General features: G+C 49.7%; 1 protein-coding gene across 1 annotated transcript; it reads right to left on the bottom strand.

Moving 5' to 3' along the window:
• Positions 1 to 308: 308 nt before the first annotated feature.
• Positions 309 to 21,554, bottom strand: TNFAIP1 (TNF alpha induced protein 1). The gene is made up of 7 exons (XM_075013518.1): positions 21,424 to 21,554; positions 14,091 to 14,430; positions 10,334 to 10,503; positions 8,949 to 9,038; positions 8,807 to 8,859; positions 4,145 to 4,340; positions 309 to 2,462 (listed from the first exon to the last, which is right to left on the bottom strand). The coding sequence occupies exons 2-7, from the start codon at positions 14,302 to 14,304 to the stop codon at positions 2,244 to 2,246; spliced, it is 942 nt and encodes a 313-aa protein (XP_074869619.1). The 5' UTR covers positions 14,305 to 14,430; positions 21,424 to 21,554; the 3' UTR covers positions 309 to 2,243.
• Between the last annotated feature and the right edge of the window lie 153 nt (positions 21,555 to 21,707).

The following is a 21,707-nucleotide window of genomic DNA, read 5'->3' as shown; positions in this document are numbered from 1 at the left end:
GTTTCAGAATATGCTAATGAGGCACTGCCATGAATACGCAGTGCCTCATTAGCATAAAGGCAGTCGTGCGCGCTTTGAAACTGCCGGTTTTGAAATGCATGCCACACATGTAGTCGGGGGGGACTTCTGAAATGACCCCCCCCTACATTTTGAAAGCCCCTTCCTCCCAAAACAAGATGGGAAGAAGGGGCTTTCAAAATCAGGGGACTGTTTCTAAGGGCCCCCCAGGCACAAGGGTGGCTTGTTTCGAAACCAGCAGTTTCCAAGCACGTGCAGCTACCCATTATGCTAACAAGGCATTGCATATTCATCGAAGTGCCTCATTAGCATATTCCAAAGTGCCACATTACCATAACCCTTCCAAAAGGAGGGGCTAGCGTGGCCACAGCCTGATGTTTAGGGAGCTGAAGTCTGATGGTGCAGACACGAGCAGTCTGCATGCAACACAAAACCTTGAAAAGCATATAGAAAAGAAAGGATTTCTCACAGCAGCATTGGAAAGTCAAGCTCGGAAAAGTCCGATCCTTCAACACTTCCAGGCAAAAAAGCAGTCTAGATGGGTGGCAATTCATTCCTGGCTGCTTGACAAATTGTCGCCCTGCATTAAACAATCCTAGATACAATAATGAGCCACGGTGCCCAGCTAATTGCACATTATGCAATCATATCTAATGTGCAGTAGCTTCTCACCCTGCCTCTTCCCACCCCAACCCCCGCCAAAAAAAAAAAAAAAGCCATTGAAATCAGAAGCTCAAAGGTGGCAGTCTTGGTTAGTTAACAAACTTAGATGTCTGAAGTGCCAGCTGGGATTGTCAGATTGTCCTCAAGAGGGAGACTGGAAAACTTTGGAGTTGATTTTCACAGGTGCTGAGCACCTGCAGCTCCCACTGAGGGTGCTGAGAACTTCCAATAAATCAAGCCCATAAGTTTTCACCTGGGCTACCGAACAAGTTGGGACCATCACTTTCTCTCACTGGATCGAAGCCCAAACCCAAAACCCTGAGCCCGAGGAGAGCTGACACTGAAGCACCAAGAGCAGAGGGAACTGTTTTACGGGCTGCATGCTGGACACATCTCTCTTTTAAAAACACACATTCATAAAAACCATTTGAGTCATGAAAGATTTTCTCTTGAAATTACAAAAAAAGGTCAGTTGAAGGAACCGTTTAAAATTCAGTATAAAACTCTCTCTTGTTGAGATGTGCGGTGCCCAAGCACAACTCGGTAACGACGTTTCAGGCTCGTTCTGATTGCCACGCTCCTTGCCGTGGGGGTGGGGGGGGTGTCTTGGAACAGAAACATGTGGACAACCCCAGCCCTGAGGGAGTGAACATGCTAAGAAGCCTCTTTTGGTCTTCATTTTATCTTAGTTATTTTCCCACAGTAACTCTGGTTTTAACTAGCTTGAGGAAAGCTGAGACCAGGCATCGCCTAGGGACCCACTAGTTCTAGTGATTAATTCTAGGGAGATTCCCTCTTTTCCCCAGAATGGGTTATAAGAGAGTTCCCTCCACACTCAAAGTTCTCAACTGCAGAGGCGCTACCACAGCCTTGAGTTCACCAGGGTCTTCTTTTCTTGTTAGTTTCACTACACCCTTCATCTGGAGGATTTTCTTCTTCTCCATAGCTGCATCATTTAATATTTACTCTCTAAGTTTCCCCCATTAGCTTGAATCGTACGAGCGTGGCTCACAGAGAGATGGGTCAGGCCACTTCAGAACCAAGTGGGATCTCCGCACAAAAGGGAAAATGCCCTTTCTCCTGCCAGGAATATCTCACCACTTGCTGGGCCAGGGAGTTATAGAGTTTGCTAAACATGCTAAGTTTGAAACCTAGAGGGAAGCCTTTGGAGCAGAATTTTAAAAATTGCATGGCACAAAGCTCCGATGGCATCGCTGGAAATGGATTTTCCAACAGACCTGTCCTCAGATGGAAGGATACATTGCTTCTCACAAAACGTACAATGTCTGATGGCTGCTGGAACAGAGAGACTGGATCCACGCGAATGAGCTCCACAGGCAGGTTCCATTGACACCACAGGGCGCCCAAGTAACATGTTCCAATGACTCTAAAAGGCCTAAGTGTTGCTTCCGGGTTCCATGTACAGGGACTGAGCTGTTTCTCTAGGAAGCACAAAAACCAGTTGAGGCTCAATCCCAGCCCACCGCCTGCTTCGCAGCCTCACTCTGCCTATTCGTTAAGCTCTATGAACAAAGCAAACCGGTGCTTCTCTGCTGGCAGGTCTAGTGCCCAAGCTGCCGATCATCATATGTGCTGTATCGCTTCACATGGATGCGGCGCACTCGGTCGCGTAGCTCGAAGGCCTCGTCATCCTCACTGGGGGAGGCCTGGCTTCGACTCCGGCTCGTTGCCTCCAGCAGCGAGTTGTCAGGGACACGTGGCGTTTCGTACAGTAAAACATTTAGCGTCTCCTCATAGATGCGCGCTTCGGGGAATTCCACCTAGGGAAGAGACAGCACGCTGTTTGCTGATGCCGAACGGGGAACAGGACTGGCACTTCATGGTCTCATGGGGGAGGCATTTTAAATACTAACGTACGAGAGGAGGGATGGAAAAGCAGTAAAACCGTTCCAAAGAGAAGAGATCTGGGAGATAATCTCCTTGCATTCGCCAAAATGCAACTGTATTTTATGTTCTCTGTTGCTTTCACCAGTCTAGGGCAGGGTTCATGCCAACTTTTTCCATCTGTGTGCAGAATAAATTTTATGTGCACCAAGACATGTGGATGTGCACCACCTTGAGCAACACATGCTGCTGTCTGTGGCCACTGTGGGAGCTCTGCTAATCACAGGGTGGCACCTGAATCTTTTCTGGACTGCCACCCAAGCTCCCAACTTACAGGGAACGCTTGTCTAGGTTTGATACCCCAACTATTCAGGCCACCTGCTACTTCTTTCAGGAGCGATTTGCAGAACTGATTGCATCTCCATGTCAGGATGTCATTTCTCATCCTGAACTGCATGGTCTGGGCCACATTCTGATCTCAGGTTATTTCAGTACCACCTCCGTGGAAGCCCAGATAATTACACTAGATTTATCCCATGGTAATTAATAATAAAGCACTAGTTAGTATTCTGCCCAGATTTCCCTCGTCAGTTTCATCCTGCTACTTTTATTTATACTGACATGGTCCCCTCTGAAACATTCTCGTTTGACATTGGCATCTTGCAACCTTTTGGAGGTGGTTATGCCCTTGTCACACATCACCATATATCAAGACACACATTGGGGCAAATTCTGCTCCCACTGACACCAGTGTAAGTCTGGATTAATTCCACTGAAGGTCATTTGCACCAGTGTAACTGGCAGAAGAATTACATCTTGCATTCAAGCAGGGATATTTCAAAAGCTCTTTTGCGACTTAGGGGTGTGACTCGGAATGACATTGTTCTCCTGAAAATTCACTTTTGAAATTCCCTCCTAAGATATTCCTTCTACCCAGCCAAACCATATTTCACTCTTCTCTTAATTCTGCCCAATCTATAAACATCTTTTGGATAGTGAGATGCTGAGGATGGAATGCACCTTGCTAGCTCAGTGGGTCCCAATAATTGTTCCCTGCAAGCTGAGCGCTTGAGTGGCTACACAAGAGAGATTCAGGTGCCGTCCAGGTGATGAGCAGAACACCCACAGGGGGCAGTTATGTGTTTTTATTGGTGGTGCACATCCGCGCATGCAAATGGAAAAAATTAGAGGGAACCGAGGTCTCGACCAACCAGTGAGTCACAGGAAGGATCTAGGCGGGTCACAATCCCACCTTCCCATGCTCTCGCTTCACGACAGCAGTATAGAAGTAGCCATCACAGCCTGAGGCTGCAGGAATGGAAGAGAGAGAACAAGGAGACTGGAGGGCTGCGAAGGTTGAAGGAAGATAGCAAGTGAGCAAGGGTAATGCAGACAAAAGCCAAATCAGGTGGGTCATTGGTAAAATATTTGGGAACCACTGTGCTAGCCAATGAGTTGTCCCAGTCATTTGAATTTCACTGCCCTTCAGTATTGGTCAACATTGGTCAACCTTACCTGTTCCTAGTGACCTGGTCTGAGACGCAGAGATTCCACCATGTAAAATACCCCCAACTTTGATACTTAACCACAAATCTAGAAAGATGACAATTCCCAGTACCTTGGTTTGTTTCTTTTCGGTGGCATACACTATTGAGGTGCAGCAGACCTCAGCAAGCTTCCGCCCCTGTCCATAGAAAGACCAGCAGCAGATTTCATCCCCTATGACGTCCTTAATGAAGAGCACTCGACCGTTGAAGCGGAGAGAGAGTTTATCAAACAGTTCTATGTTCTTCAGTAAGTTGTCGTCCGAGTTACTGAAACACAGCAGCAAAGGCAGTGAAAAGATGTTTGCGGTTTAGCAATTGGCCTACACCATAAGCTGCCACTGGTTTAATATTCCTGCCCCCCGCTCCCCCCAGCAGCTGGAAGCATTGATCAAACTGGAGGATACAGCTGGTGACTCACTGCTATGCTTTGCCAAGAACAGGGAGAGTAACAGCCAACTTGGAACACGAATAGGATGCTCATGTCCTATGAGGAAATGCTCCTCTAGAGGTCAAACAGTGTAATTAAAGTAATGGTAGCGCACAGTTTCCTGGGTCATTATAGCAATGATCTAGAGCTACATCCTGACCACTATCAGAAATGATTAAATCACATGCTTACTATGGTTCTATTTAGCATGGCAACAGCAAATGACCCCAGCGAGCCAATACAAGGGTCAGCAGAACGTGGTCTGAGCATCAGAAGAACTGTCACTGCACAGCAGGGCTGGGCAATAATTTTTGCTGGGGGGCCACGCCAAGATTTTGGTAAGTGGTAGAGGGCTACACTTTTCTATGGAGGGGGTGTGGGGTTTGGGGTCTGAGATGGAGGTTGGATGCAGACAGGAGCTTGGGATAGGGGACTCGGGTGCAGGAGAGGGTGTGGGGTCCGAGAGTGAGTTTGGTTGAAGGTGGGGGTTGTGACCCAGGGCAGGTTATTGGTGCAGGGTCTGCAGGGGTATGGGTACAGCATCCTGGCCTCCCTACCTGCCAGCAACCCTGACTCACTGGCCGTCCCATGTCTCTCTGTGCTGGAAAATGGCCAATGGGAGCTGAGAAACTTCTGCTGGGGGGTGGGCAGCATGTGAAGCTCTCCCCCTCCACAGCCATAGGGACAGGCCAGATTAAAAGGTTGGAGGCCGGTTCTTGCCCATCTCTGATGTACAGAATATAGGGCACAATCTTCAAAAGCATCTACGTGATGTAATGGGGCTTGAAAACCTGACCTGCAACATCACTTAAATATACGTGAGTTCAATGAAGGTGTCAGGTGATCCTGAGCATATCTTGGTAATAATCTACCAGCATTCACATTGTACAGCATGAGAACAACATGGTTATACTGATGCCAAACCCCTCTTTGACCAGTTCTAAAAGACAGGGTGGTACTTTTCTGGCATTAACTCAAGCCCCATTCAGCCAAACATCCATAAGCCACTCAAAGCGGCGCTCGGTCCTTGTCATTTGTGGCTTGGCCACAGAGAGGTTATTCAGCCCTGGTTAACAGGCTGTGCCTTTGAGCCTAGGCAGTAAAGACTCATACTTTTGGGTCCAGAGGCTCCAGGTTCAAACTCCGTGCTGGTGACTCAACCTAGGACACTCCACTAGGGCATATATGGGTAGAACTACGTTGCTCAGAGATGTGAAAAATCCACCCTGCTGAGCAATGCAATTTAGCGCTGTTTGCACCAGGGGGTTATGTTGAACAGCAGCCCCAGAAGCCCAGTGGAGGCCAGTGGGACTAGTCATGAGGTAAGGCCCATCTCATGAGACATGTGACAGGAGCAGGCTGGAAGGCAGTGAGGAACACTTGTGACCCAAACTGAGGAAAGGTGGCACAGACCAGGACCAAGTCATCTGCTTTCTGACGTGTTCTATGGATTGGCTCTGAATCCTAGATAAAGTTGGCGTTAAAGTTCACCACTGAGTTCAGATTATTTGGTCTGGCATTCAGGGTAGTAAGGCAAAACCAACCCACTGTATCACCCTGGGCCAAACTAGCTTGGGCAAAGTCCGGAGGCCTCCAAACCCAGCAAGGTAGCGGGAGGTAGCCAGGCAAGAGAACGCACGGCAGAAGCACCCTATTAAAATGGAGAGCCTTCAAACACTAGAAGAAAAACCATACTTGGTACTCACGCAGCTCCTTAGAGATCCTTCTCTGGTTATGTATCAGGATGGTGGGGAAAGAGAGACTAAGTAAAGCAAGTGGCAGAGCTGGGAAAAGAACCCAGGAGTCCCAGCTTTTAACGGATGGGCTCACGTTGTCTCCTGGCTGACACAGTAAGTGAGCAAGCAGCCTGCACTTACGGGATGGGGCAGAATTGAGGGAGGAGGGGAGACTAGTTTTATCCGGTTAGTGTCTATAGAGACGTCTCATCCAGCCACTGTCAAGGCATAAAAAGCCACTAAATGGAAAAATTAGAAGCTAACGTTACTTGAACAACTGTGTCCTTGTGTACGGCTCCAGGCTTCTCAGTGGTGCCTTTCTGCCTTCAGACCCCCTCGGGACTAATGTGCTGTTCTGCCCTCAGTGCAGCAGCATCCAGAAGGGACGCATGGCCAGAAGCGCTGCGGAGAACACAGCCGCAGCTGGATGCCCAATGTGCCCCTCTCCAGCAGTCCCCAGGGACCACCTGCAGTTACGTATGTTAGATCAGCCTCTGGCAGGTGTGCGGCACAGCTCGACAGAGCCGAGGAGGCTGAGGAAACCTCCATGACAGTGTCTCAGATCAAACAGGCCAGTGGTTTGGGTTCCGCCGGCCCCCTCAGCACCGGCAGTGCTGCTTCGAGCTCCCAAGCCAGGGAAACCATGGCCACATGGCAGTGGTGTGACACTGGGAAGCGTGAGGTTCCACAAGGGTTACGTGTCAGAGTCCAGACAACACTCTGTCTTCCCTCAGTAATGGACAAGGAGAGCAACTTGCCTCTAAGGCGAGGGCCTTATGCAGCAGTGTCATGCTACAATACAGGTTGTACCTCCCCTGTCCAGCACCTCGAGAACTGACTGGTCCCGAACGAGGACATTTGCTGGATGAAGGAAGATCCCCCTACCTTCCCAGCCTGCTGCCCTGCCGTTCATGCCACATACCACCGGCCCCCTGCCTCTGCCCCCACCGCCACCTCCAACCCAAGGGCCTGTTTAATTATTAAGCCTGGCCCCTGCTGGGCTGACACTCGCCCAGCCTCTGGGCCAACCCCAGACCCCGGTGGTGCATGCTCCCAACCCTGGGGTCGGGCTGCTGGACGCATCCCTGGCCTCAGGACACTGGCTCCAGTTCCAGGCTGTGCTGCTGGATGTGGCCCTTGCCTGGGCCATACCGGCTGGGCTGCTGGATGTGCACTGGTGGAGCTGCTGGACGCGACCCCTGCTCTGGCCCTCCAGGTGCTGGCCCAGGGATGCAAGTCTCACTGTGCTCCCCTGCAGCAAGCCACCATCTCCCTTGTTACTGGGCTCCCTGCTGGTTAGCCCTGCCGGCCCTCCTCCCACTAGCCTCCCATCCACCAGGGCTCTCTGCTCCAGTAACATTCACGGACCATGGACATTGCTGCACCAGAGAATCCTGATTTTGGGAGATGCAAACTGCATGACCACAAAAACCTTCCTTGTTACCACTGTTATATAACTGCAACAAACCTTGTACCAAGTGAGACACATGGCCAGAAAAGGGTTAAGCAGATGGAACAACCCAGAGCCAGCTTGTAGAGACAGCAAGAGAAGTATGTAAAGGGTACCCAGGACCGTTCACGGTTAGATATGCTAGAAATCTGAAATGCAATCCTAATTGTGTGGGTTTACGTTTATAGCTCATTAGAGACTTCCCATGTAAACTGACGGTTCTTGATTAGGGGATCAAAGGGATATTGACATTTATATGAATCTTGGGTGAACTAATTTCATTGTCTCTATGTCTCTATAAAGTATGTAATTGAGCTATTAAAACAAAAAAGCAGTTCTGTAGCACTTTAAAGACTAACAAAATGATTTATTAGGTGATGAGCTTTTTGTGGGACAGACCCACTTTATCAGCTCTGGAAACTCTGATATAAGTAAATTGGCACAATGAGAATTTAACAGAAAGACAAAAAAATTAAATGAAAACTGACGAGTCAGCTACATAGGACAGAAGGAGTGGCGATGAAAAGGAGGAAAATTATTCACTGTTCTTGCAATGCGTAAGGTAATTGCTATCCTTATTGAGACCAAGGCATAAAGTGTCAAACTTAAGAATAAACTCCAATTCAGATTCCTAAATACACATAAACACATCAGTGAACATTTCAGTGGAGCAGGCCATAGCATCCAAGACCTGAAAACCTGCATCCTAAAACAAAGAGGCTAACACCAGATTACAAAGGGAGACATCTGAACTGAAGTTTATTCTCAAGTTTGACACTTTACGCCTTGGGTCTCAATAAAGACAGCAATTACCCTTTCCAAGGACATCCATAAATACAAAAGTACATTTATGCATTATACTAGGATAGTTTCTCCATCTTTGATATTTGTAGTGACCTCAGACAACCCACCTAACTTAACAGACACTTGCAATAAGTGACTGACTGCCCTAGGCCCTGACCCTTCCACCCTTGGCCCTGCCCCTTCCAGAGCTCCAGAGCTGGGCCCCTCATCCCACCTTGCCCTGGGGCCCGAGACGGCTGTCGGCCCTGCTGACCTTACATACACTGCCTCAGTTGCCCAGGAGGAGCCTTTATCAGGTAGAGCCCCAAAGACATACCTGGTATAGGAATACTTGTTGTTGCTCCGGTTGTACAGCAGCTTGACAACAGGCTGTGAGGGGAGAAAAGGCAGGACAGGTGAGCTGGGTACTGGAAAAAGTGTGCCAGGAATTCAGAGAGTGGCAATGGAAAAGCCCTTACTTTCATGGAGGATTCAATGAGCCTCTCCTCCTCCTTTGGAGATGTGATGATGGGTATATTACAGACAGGCTCATAGGAGTCTTTCTTGTCCTGGTTAAAAGAAAAGAGGACATATCACTAACGGGGCAACCTCCAGCCATGTTCCCAAGCCCTCCAGTGATGAGAGAGAGAGCACAAAGTTGCTATAGTAACTCTACAGTATTTGCCTGAGCTGCAACTGTGAAATACAGCACAGACAGTGCTTAGTCCTGAAAGGCAGCGATCACAAATGTTTGGATGCCAACAGATGTCATTCCTACCCAAGGCAATGACTCCTTGCCTGCTGCGGGTTTGAGCTTGGAGGCCAGGGTCTCCTAGCAGGGGAAAGAGCTTGGGCCAGTTTTATTGACTGATCCTTAAAGATCGCAATATCCAGCAAATGTGTCGAGAAATGGACCCAAACCCTTTTTTGGGCAAGCAACAAGCTAGCGGCTGCCATAAGCAATAACTCCAGCTTCCACGGCAGTGAACTAAAGCCAACTACTGGGTTCTGGAGTAGAAAATATATCTAAAAAATCAGAATCAATCATCTGTCTTCCTACATGAACCCTCCCTCCGACTGCAGTATCTTAGCATCTCACCAACTTTAATCCTCTCTACACCCCCAGGAGGTGGGAAGTGCTTCTATCTCCCGTTTACAGAACCGAGGCACAGACACTTGACACAAGGAATTTATGGCCCAGCAAGGACTTGAACTCAGGTCTCCTAAGCAGCAGTTCCTCTGTTTTTTTCCACCCATGCACGGATTAACTTTTGTTACGTGCAACAAGCTTGAGCAGGTGGGTACCACCAATGGAAATATATGCTGCTGGCTGTGGGCTGGCTGCTACTTAGCTGGGTGGCATTTGACTCTCCCCTGGGTGGCCGCCCGAGTGCTCAGCCTACAGGAAGACTAAGTCACAGGCCCTAACCACTGGCCCATCTTTCCTTTCTTTAGGTGGCAATAGCACCTTCACTCCCAGAGTAGGCTCTCCACACTATTGAATTTCAAGGTCCTTTATGGTGAAAGACAGAAGTGCCATAGTGGTATTATCTGGGGATATTTTGGCCAAGTGGTCACTCCAATTCGCTCCTCTGAGAAGCAGCATCCTGGGACGTTTAGTGTCCATGCAGAGCAGAGAACATGGTTCTACGGTCTTACCGAAAGACAAAGAGCAAGAGGCATGTTCCTCAGCTTGTCTGATCCAAACTGTGGCTCTAGACCCTTAGGACTTGATCTCAGACACTCTCTGGAGAGGCAGCGGTCCTTCATTTAAACACAAGCACTTTCAAAGCACATACAACCAAAAGGTAGGTCCCCAATCATTTTTAGAAGCAGAAAATGCTCAGCTGTTGCCACTTCTTACCTGGAGAGCTGCCTGGCACATGTCTACTAAACCCTGAATTAGGTAATATTTCGCTTCTGCCATCAGCTCTTTGATCTCCTGCCTGGTTTTCGGAAGCGCAAGTGTGTCATCTCGGAGGTAATTTAAAATGGCGCCAAAGTGTTTCCCGCAACGGTCTATAAGGATCCACCCTGAAAGGCAAACATCAGAATGTCTGAGCCCAGTGTCACATCAGGGGATGCAAGCAGCAGGGATGAGGCTAAACAGGGAATGGCTGCGTGACAGCTCTCAGGCCTCAGCTGTGGATAATTCATCTCCCTATTGTCTCTTGCAACAAAGCTTGACTCAGTTCCCATTAGTTAGTGGGAGTCTTTGTTGACTTCAGTGGAACTGGAGGTGGCCCACAGAACAGAAACTGACGGAAGAATTCCACCTCTCCAGGGCCCATTTACCAGCCTTCCAAAAGGAAAAGATTCCCTGTAGATTCCAAACCCTAGTAAGATCTAAATGAAACAGTCTGAAAACACTCCAGCTTGCACTAAGAGGAACAAAAAGCCCTACAAGAATCCTTGTGCATTGTTTTTGTCCACTGATCAATCCACAAATGTTCATCTCAGAACTTTCTGGCACTTTACAGGTTGAACTTCTCTAGTCCAGCAACCACAAACATGCATAATCCAATAATAGAAGCCAAGCGCAAATACGTGACTCCTCCTTTAGCTCGCTACCAGGGCTGGGAAGACTTCTGTGGAAGCAAACTGCCATGCAGAAAAGCAGAGACAGTAGCATCAGGCAGCGTAGCGCTAAGAAAGTCTCAGAAAGCCTAGCGGAGACTTGCCAAAAGCATTTGCAAATTCTACACGGATTTGAGTCCACAGTTGGCACACCACCTGCTGGCATTTGGCAGAAGTTTCTCCAGTCTTCCTTCCCAGTTCAGCATTCCACAGATGCCAAGGTACACAGCAAGCCAGTGAAATGGACAAGAGAAAGGCCATTCCGCACAGGCAAAGAGAAATGCAAAAAAAGCCACCGAACAGGGAAACACTCAGCCCGTGACCAAGGGAAGAAAGATTCTGACTTATTCTCAAGCCCCATTCCTTGTAGGGAAGGATGTAGAACTTGCCATTAAACACTAACGTAGGCTGCCCATAGCAGCATCAGGAAGCATCCCCCTGAGCCTCCTTATGTAACAGGCATTAACATGCAAGGTGGGCAAGAATTTGCCATGTGTCAGGATCTTACATTAACGGGGAATGAATAATAACGAGACTGTGGATTTCTGTCTGCAGTGTCTTCCAAACCTGAATCTCCCAGAGCTTTACAAACATTACGATTTGCTTCCCCATTTTAGATCACGTCTACCACACTACGGATACGCTGCCACATTGATTTAGTTAAACTGAGTACTTCACAGACAAGCTACACTGCTAAATGCCAGTTTCACACCAGCACATGGTATCCACACACAAAGCTGCACCAAATTAACTTAAACCTAGTGGGAGCCCACCCCTTTAATTTAACCAGTGCCATTTCCATAAGTGGACGAGCGATGAGATACATGGACCACAAGACCTCTGAGGAGAGGCTGAGGGATTTGGGCTTATTTAGTTTGCAAAAGAGAAGAGTGAGGGGCGATTTGGTAGCAGCCTTGAACTTCCTGAAGGGGGCTCTAAAGAGGATAGAAAGACTGTTTTGAATGGTGAAGGATGGCAGAACAAGGAGCAATGGTATCAAGTTACAGAGCAGGCGGTGTAGGGTGGATATTAGGAAAAACTACTTCAGCAGGAGGATGGTGAAGCACTGGAATGCATTACTGAGACAGGTGGTGCAATCTCCATCCCTAGAGGTTTGTAAGTCCCAGCTTGACACAGTCATGGCTGGGATGGTTTAGGTGGGGTGGATCCTGTTTTAGGCAGGGGGCTGGACTAGATGACCTCCTGAGGTCCCTTCCAGCCCTAGAGTTCTATGATACCAAAAAGTTAGGCGACTTGCCTAAAGTTGCACAATACAGACACGGCCTAGAAAGGCCCAGAATCCAGATCCACACGAGGGATGTAAAATCCTGTTTAACTGGTTGACCAGCTAAACACTAGGGTTAAACAGTTAACTGAGTAAACAGGCTGGGGGGTGGCTGGGGACAAGAGGACCCCAGCTGCAGACACAGGCTGCTCCAGCTGTGCTCGAGCACCCTCACTCGCAGTGCTGGGGGGGGACCGAGGCTGCTCCAGTGGGGCCAGAGCAGCCCCTGTCCGCAGTGGCCTGGCTGGAGTAGCCCCCACCATGGCAGCAGCACCTTCCTTTGACACACACAGCATGTAACACTGCACAGGGCACTGCTATATTTGGGGCACCAGGGGTGCTCCAAATTTAGTTATGCCCTGTGCTGCCTATACCTTGAGCTGCCAGGGGCAGCACTGGCTCCGGTAGCCCCAGCCTCCCGCTCCACCTCTCAGTCCCATCAGACAACAACCTCTGCCCCCTGCTCTACCTCCAGCACGGTCGGACCCAATCTCCCAGACCCTGATCTCCCTGCCCCTCCTTCACCTACCAGCCGAGAGCCCCAGCCGGCTGGTGCCCCTCAGTCTGCCTGATCTCAGCCCTCCTCCTGCCCCATGGAGCAACCTCCCAGCGTCGCAGAGGCTGGAGGGTGCAAGTGCTCAGCTGTGTAGGGCACCAAAAATCTTCAGGGTGGCCTTGCGTGGCAGCCTCGGGCAGGGCGGGCGCACATCATGCTGGTTGGAGCAGTCCCCGTCTGTGGCAGGAGGGCTGCTCCAGCCCACCTCCCAGCCTCTCTCCCTGCCCCTCCCTCCTACTAGCCACAGACAGGGCTACTGTACCTTGACTGCTGTGCTCCCACCCACAGCGGCCCTGTGGGAGTAGAGCAAACCCTTGTCCCTGGTCAGCAAGGGACTGCGCTAGCCTCACCCGTTCAGGCTGAGGTTAACCAGTTAATCTTTAAGACCCCTAATTCCCAAGGCCCACACTCACAACCCAAGAGCATTCTTCCCCGGGGCACGCAGACTGACCTCTTTTCTGCTTTAATTTTGTGCCGAGAGCGCAGACAGACAGGGTCCCAATCAGGGATGTCCTCTCTCGACATAACTCCACAACTTGGAGCCCACACTTTTTCTGCTTCTGAACACACAGCTTGCAAAGAGGACTGCCAAAGCACACATGACCACTGCTCACGCAGATGCTCTTCCTCAGTCTCCCATTTAAACAAAGGCGCCACATTAATCTTGAGTCGACTGTGAATAACCGGGTCATTGACTATCATTTTATTATCCAGGTGCACAGTACAATGTGGTCCTGATCTGGCCTTTACATGAGACCACAACTCATATATTATATGCATCTAATGATCAACAAGTGGCACATTCCCTGGAGAGCAAACACCAGCACCTGGGTTTGGCAACATGGGTCAGTGCTTAAAAAAAAAAAATGATTCCACTTGTCCAGCCTTCGTACATTTCAACTGCTGCCTCTACACATCACACAAGTGCCAACCCACACACCGTCTGCTCAGTCTCGACAGCAGGGTAAGTCATGTACCAGCTGTAAAGGAAGCAGTGCGAATGAATCATCACTCCTGCTCATTTTGGTGAGGAAGGGGGAACTTTTCTCACGGTAAGTAGAGGCCATTGTTAAATGCTAGGGAGAGTGGGCACCTACCCACCCTGGGAACCTTTGAAAACAAATAAAAAGACCCCCTATATCCCATGCAGTGACAGACTCCTAGCCTCAGACACACACACGGCTCCTGTGGGTGCTCCCTTACCTTCCTTGTCTGTCAGCACTTCCATCCTGCCGCTGAACATGGCCTTCAACATGGTGTCGTGCCTGGTCAGCACCTGCACTGTGGTGTAGTACAAGGCGCCACCAACGTTGAGCCGCACGTATTTGTTCCCCAGGCTGCCCCCTTTGAAGCTGCAGGTTTTGGGCTTGGCTCCTGAAGATTGGCAGATGGTTGTGAGGCACGTGTCCCCGGACATCTCCTTCTGCAAGTAGATGACGACTCTGCAGAGGGTTGGCTTGATGGACTCCGCCGTGGTTGGGGAGGGCTCACGGGTTACCAGATGGGGAGGGCAGGGTGGGACTGGTCATAACTCGATCAAGCCCTGGGTGTGGTTAAAAACAAGGATGAGATCAAGGTGGAAGCCTGGAATTGCCTTGCGCCATGAAAACAAGCAGCCAGCTTCAAAGAGAGGGGGACTGTTAAGAAAGTACACAGCCACCCACCCTGAGGATCCCAAGTCAAAGCCAGTCTAGCGGGGTAATGCCTGAAAACTGTTACCAACAACCTGCTGCTGGACAGTTCGGCAACAGGGAGTCTCCACCCATTTTTGCTTTACAGCCTCTCCAGCAGTGGCGGGCAACCTGCAGCCCATCAGAGTTCTACACGTGGCCCACAAAACATTTTGCTGACTGTTGCCCATGTGCAGGGTTACTAGATTCCCCTGGCTTCGGGGCACAGACTTTTCTGCATGGTATTACGAAGGTGACACCCACATAAAGCGAGGGGACGTGAAACGAGGCGTGTGTTGGTTGCACACAACACTGACTGCGAGAGTTGTGTACTTCCTCTGCAGCCAAAGTGCTGCTATGGTTCAACCAGCACACCCTGCAAATTGTAGGCACGCAAGCGCCGTGAGCAAAACTACCCTCTCCAGGGAGGCTGTCTGGTTTATGACAACCTTGAGACCCACTAAGATGAAAAAGGGCCACTCATGCAGCCCACTCACTAGCCTAGGATGCCCATCTCTGCAATCAGGCTGGTCCAGAATGGTTCTCCCTGAAGACAAGGGTCACTCCCATTGACTTCACCTGCAGCAGGATTATGTTACTGTTGAAAATCCCACCTAAGCCATTTGAAAGAAAGTGGGAAAAGGAAGAAGGGGGCTAAATGGACAGAATTTGGACTTTATTTTAAGAGCCAGCCAGGAACTATCTACGTTTACAAACCGCTCTGATAAGAAAGGCAAGGTGTCACCAGCAGGCGGAAGCAAACGACAGAATGAAGGATTGAAACAGACTAGAGGAATTCCCGGAGTTTCAGTGTCAAGGTCTGAGTGCATGCCTACTTACAAAGGCCTGAGGAAACGATCTATTTCCTTACAACAAAGTCATGAGAAAATAATCCAGGCCATCGGCATTCTGAGTGTTTAACAAAAGAGCCAGCGAACTAAAACTGAAGAGCCAAGATGAGACAAAACTCCAGAGGTTATTTCAAATGATTGGTGGAAAATAATGGTATTTCAACCAGTGTTCCCTGAAAGCTCAGTTCTTGGTTGGTCACCCAAGAGAGAATCAAGGGCCGCCCAGGCAATTAGAGTGTCCACAGCTGGCAGCGCGTTACTACTGGTGGTGAACATCTGCACGTGCCTCGGTGCACGCAGCAAAATTTATTGCACCCGTGGATTGGAAAAAAGAGGGAACACTGGTTTCAACCCCACTAGGCCAAATTAGACATTTCAGGACTTTACAAAACTTAGCCATCAGCCAGACCTGAACTCACCATAAAACACTGCTGACCGAATGACTCTGTGCAGAGACAGGAACTCTGCTCTCTCTCACCTTCCCAGAGGGATATTACACATCTTGTTCAGACCCTGTCCCACACAATGAGAGAGTTTCCTGCACTTCCCTTGGCTGAAATAACAGCGTGTCAATCTTTGAACTGGAAATTCACTGAATTGTGATGGCAGTCCCCCTTTTCAAAGGGTACAACTCAGTTTTATCACCATTTGGGCTAATCCATTTCTCCAGCCATACACCATTTCTTGGTACATCCTTGCAGTCACAGGCATTCCCATTGTGTCCTAGCAGAAACAGTAGCAGATGCAGAAGTAGCATTCTGGTATGGAGAACACTGCTTGGATCAGTTTGCTGAAACATTCCTTACAGACGAGCGCAGATAAGAAACAGAGGGAACATCTATACTTACCAAGGACTCGACCTGATCCAGGGTTCCATTTTGTGCGTCAAGTGGGGACGCGCAAAATCAAACTACCAGGGCTCGAGAGTCGACCCCCGTACTCCTCATTATCGTGAAGAGTAAAGGAGGTTGGCGGGAGGAGTGCTCCTGTCGACCTCCCTCTGTGAGGGCAGCCAGATAAGTGGGTCCCAGATATGTCAATTCCAGCTACGCAACTGCTGTTGCTGGAATTGCATATCTAGGATGAACTTTCAGGTTTAGTGTAGATCTGTCACTAATCCAGCCCTACCCTCACTCTCACCTCTGCTCGCTTCTCCCCTCCCCATACCAGGTTAACAAGAAATGGAACCAAAAGAACACAAGCAAAGAAGGGAAATCTAACCCATCAGATCCATAAACCTCTGACTGGAAAGACTGGAATCTGGACTTCCAAGCACTGCACTAGGTTAGGTGGGCTCAGGAGCAGCTCCCCAAGCTGAAATCTCTCTTCTCTCCTGCCCACTATGCAGCGTCTCTGCAGGGCTGGATTACAACGGGGCTTTAGGGGATGAAGCCAGCGCCCTGGGCTAACAGGGACCTGCAAAAAGATCTCTGGGCTGACAAAAGGGCAGATCTTTTTGTAGGGCCCCCGTAACCAGGGAAAACTGGGCTGCAGCCACTGAAGCCCCTGTGTTCTGGCCCTGCTGGGCAGGCGGGGAGTGGGGAACATGGCTGCCGTTCGTGCCTCCCTACCCTGGCTGGCCTGAGCTGGAGCTGCAGGCGGTGTGAAGCTCTGCCCATGCACTTCTGTCGCCTGCAGCCTCCACCCCCAAAACTCCAAATGGCCAGGAATTGCAGCCAATGGGCGCTGGAAGGGGTGGCACCAACAGACAAGCGCAACAGGGCAATGTGCATTCACCTGCCTCCTGCCCTCCTCTGGGCATGTGCCACCAAAGGGAGCTGCTCCAAGTAAGAGCTCTGCACACCAACTCTGCCCCAGCCCTGAGCTCCATCTCCTGCCCTGAGCCCCCTCCGCACATTAACTCCTGCCTAGCCTGTGCATCCCTACCCCAACCTCCTGCACTCCCAAGCCCTTGACCCCAGCTGGGAGCCCCCTGCTGTACCCCAGCCCCTCACTCCTGGCTCCATGCCCCTCACGATGTCTCCACCCTGGAACCTAACTACCCACCAGTGCAGTACTTTACCACTCTGCATGCAGCATTAAAAAGCTGAGCACCCGTCTGGTGAGCAAAATCTGCAGGAGGCATCTGAAATGTAAGACATCTGAAGAACTACTGACTGGACAGGTATAGACGAACGCTCCGACAGCGTCATGTCCCATGGTTGATTATTGTATCTGTGTCATTGCGACCCACGGCCTCTATTAATCCACAACGAGTGGGAAGCAAACTATGCAACTTGCAAGGCCACAGCGAAGCTCACAAGGTCTTTTTAGGCCAAGATAGGTCAGCCAGGTTGTAACTGGCCAGCTGGCAGCCCTGCATGCTGTCAGCATTCTTAATCCCCAGCTGAGCAGTCCTAGGAAACAAGGCACAAGTTCTCTCTTGCCTGCAAACACACCCAAGCTCCTTCCCAGGTGATCATTTGAACCATGCACCCCAGAGACCAGCACGACTCATAGGCAACCATGCGTGGAGACAACTGGGAAAGCAACCATCCATCTACATGTGATTAATTGCTCTAAGCTGCGATCCCCAAGACGGGTTTGCATAACTACTGTCACGCAGCAGGATCAAAATGTGTAAAAACAATTTTCAAGCACTGTTAATGCACGGAGTGTCCCTGTCAATAAAAACGCTTTTAAAGCCCTTCACTCTCACTATTTGGTGACAGTCCTGTGCTCTCATGACTCTGATACACCTGCAATCTAGAGGAAGGAATCAGATCTCATCATTCTGAGTGCTTATAAAGAGTCTGAAAACAGCTGAATTCAAGTACCTGATCCTGAGAAGAGTGGCAGATCTTCACACCCAGAATTCCATGAAATCTACATGGGTCTGCCAGACTGCATCTCATTGCAGAATCAGGGTCTACATTAGTGCTGTTATTTTCCCCAACAAAGCAGGGAGTGGAGTAACATGGGGAAATCCTTTTTGCCAAGCAGACAACCCACATTAAGGGCCAGTACCATCAATTTAACATGTTAATTAAGAGGCAGGGTAGGAGTCTTCACCCATACGCAGCAAGGAAACCATCAATTACTCTCTTTACTGCGGGAGGAAAAGTTTGTTATTCTGTCCTCCCTTCCTGCCTCGGGAGGGAGGAGAGAGGCAAGATTTTATACACAATAAAACAACACTGCACCTCACACATCAGGAAATTGTCCCAGTTAAGAACCACCATATATTCCAACCCATGTTATAAAAAGCTCAAAAGCAGCATTCAAACAGCAACATTGGCAAACTAAGGATTACAAAAGCCACTCCCCATCTTTTGGGCCAACCCGGTAGGGACCCACACAAACACTCTGGTCTGTTAGTGGTCACTTGTATTGCAACAGCATTACGTAGTCCCTAGCTGACATCAGGGCTGCACTGCAATCGGCTTTGTACAAACACATAACAAGAAATAGCACCTGCATCCAAGAGTTTACCACCTAAATGTCTGACAAATCACCACACTCTTACCCAGGACTTTGCACCAGTCAACCTCAAAGCGCTTCACAAAGGAAGGTGAGAGAATAACTTTTACTGGACCAACTTCTGCTGGTGGAAGAGACAAGCTTCCAAACGACAACGGAGATCAGTATCATCATCTCCATTTTACACGTGGGAAACTTCATGCAGAGCCGAGAAGTAACTTGTCTAAGGCCTGTGGCAGAATCAGGAACAGAAACCAGATCTCCTATTTGTACATGTTTAGCCCTCTAGTCCAGCATCATCCATGATCCAACATGATTTTAGTTAGCAAGATATTGTCCACTTATGGGTGTGACCATGTTTCCTGAAGTCCAAAAAAGCTTGTTCACAGCCATCAGTCCTGGCTCTCAGTGTTCTGTGCTGTTATTGACCCCTAAATGTCTTGTAAGAGTCCAGTCAGCAGTAGAAGTGTTGGTAATGCTGCTGGACAATATTGATCTCCCATGATCTGGCAAATTCTCTCGTTCAGGATTGGTGAGGTCCCCAAGGTGCCGGGCTAGAGAGGTTCAACCTGTATTAACAATTCACTTGTAGGAAAGGATAATTTGTGGGAGGTGGTGTGGCCTATGCAACAGGGCACTGCAGTGGAACTGGGGAGACAGGCGTTCAATTTCTGGCTCCACCACGGACCTACTGACAGAACTCACGCAAGTTATTCTTCCTCAGTTCCCCCACCTGTAAAATTTGGATAATGCTGCTCATCAGTGTCCCCTCTAATTTTTTTTTCCATTCATGGGCAGAAAAAAAGATTTATATGCACCAAAGCATGTGCAGACGTGCACCACTAGTAGAAACATGCTGCTAGTATATGGGTGGCACTTGGACTTCTCCTTGGCAGCTGCCCAAACGCTCAGCTAACAGGGACACTGATGCTGACACCCTTTGTAAAGCATGGCTGAAACGCATCATAGAAGAGCTACAGTAAACTTGGAGTACAGTAAACTATTTCACATCTAGCATTCCATCATCTGGAATGCTCAAATACCCGGCATTTTAACCATAAGTAAATTTTAGTTATGTTTTCCATAAACATATAGTATAGTGAAAGGAAATACAAACAAATACAGCAAATACAGTATGAGTTTAGAGTATACAATATACTGTTGTTGGTTAATAAAGTACTCTGCATATATTTTTTTGTTTGTTAATATCCAATCTTGTTTTTCTTTAGTGTTATGCATTGCTAGGTATTCCTCTCTATTATCCAGAATATTGGGATATCTGGCAACCTCCCAGTCCTGGAGCTGCTGGATATCAAAGAGTTTACTGTAGTTTGACCAGACAGTGAAATCAGTATATTGCTGGGGAGAGTTCAGCTGGGTACTTGTGACAATATTTTCGCTATGTTTACCAGCTTGTTCCCTGCATGTTTGTAGGGTGGCAAATGAAAGACCATTCCCCATCTGTGGCCACAGATTGCAGTGAAAACCAGGAATTTATTTGCAAGTAAGAGGCATGGGGGAGGGTAGCAAGAGACCCAATGAAGTCCCTGTTCTAAATAAAAAGAGAGCACACTGGATGTCTGCAGAGCACCCTCAGAACACCCAGGACAAGCACCCGCAGCAGCGGGGCTGTTTTACAGAGGAATGAAGTCATTTTGTTTACCGGATCCTCTGCACTTTTACATTGACAAACATTATTTAACCCTCCCCCTGCCCTTGAGGGGGTAGGGAACTTTAAGAATTGTAAGTCTTGGTGCCTAAGTGGAGAGACACACAACCCCTATCCCAAAGAGGCAGACACCCCAGGCAAAAACACGGCACAGGTCTTTGGTGAAGGGGCCCTCTTTTTGTTCCACGTGTTTACAGCCTGGCACTGCAGGGTCCAGGTCCACAAACGTGTCTAGTGCCATCCAGCTAATGAATAACGACAAACAAAGAGAGGAAGCGAGGAGAAGGGCTGCCAGCTCCCAGGAAGCAGCCCTGGGTCTCCCTACATGCATGTTCTAAAACACCCCGAGAAGCACCTTGCGATGAAAACTGCAGTAGGAGAGATCAGCAAGGTTGTTATTAAAGCCCCAACTCCTGGAATGAAACAACGCAAGAATCTCAGCCCCGCTTCCCCGAGGGGCTGCCGCTCTGCAGAAGCCAGCGTAGGAGGCAAGGGAGCAGAGCCCAGCGTTCAGCATCAAGTCCCATAACGTTTCGGGCAGTCTCGTCAATTAACCCTTTCGGCCCCACTAGCGACCCTGGCCTGCCGGGGGCTGCTGAGATCTGCTGTAGGGTGATCACGCGGACGGCTGCTTTGGTTAGTCACACGCACACCCTGAGGGTCACACGGTTGTGGCCTCGGGCATCCTCCGCATTCCACCCAGCCCCGGGGTATTTGCCCTGTTCCGTCCCGCCCCCCCCCAGGAATAATTACCCGGCTCTGCGCCCCGCCCCAGGAATATTTACCCGGCTCCCTCCCTGCCGCCCCCCCCTCAGCCCTCGGGTATTTATCCGGCTGCCCCCCGAGCCCCGAGGTAGTTACTTGGCTCCCTCCCCCTCGAACCCCAGCGGCATTTACCCGTCTCCCTCCCGCCCCGAGATATTTACCCGGCTGCCGGACCCCGCTCCAGGAGGTCCCGGGCCCAAACCTCTGCCCCGTCGTAGGCACAGCCTCCGAGCGCCACTTCCCCGACCCGAGCTCAGAGGACTCCGCCCCCGGCACTAGCGGCCCAGGCCGCTCCCTGAAGCGGGGACTACAACCCCCGGCATGCACCAGGGTCACCCGACCCTAAGGACAACAGCTCCCGGCATGCACCGGGGTCGCCCGACCGCAAGGACTACAACCCCCGGCATGCAATGGGTAAAAGTGACGGCTCGAGAGATTTCTCCCC

Source organism: Carettochelys insculpta, chromosome 19 (genome assembly GCF_033958435.1).
Source record: "Carettochelys insculpta isolate YL-2023 chromosome 19, ASM3395843v1, whole genome shotgun sequence".
Lineage (NCBI taxonomy): Eukaryota > Metazoa > Chordata > Testudines > Carettochelyidae > Carettochelys > Carettochelys insculpta.
The sequence above is the reverse complement of the archived record's forward strand: the minus strand, read 5'-3'. Positions and strand labels throughout refer to the sequence as shown.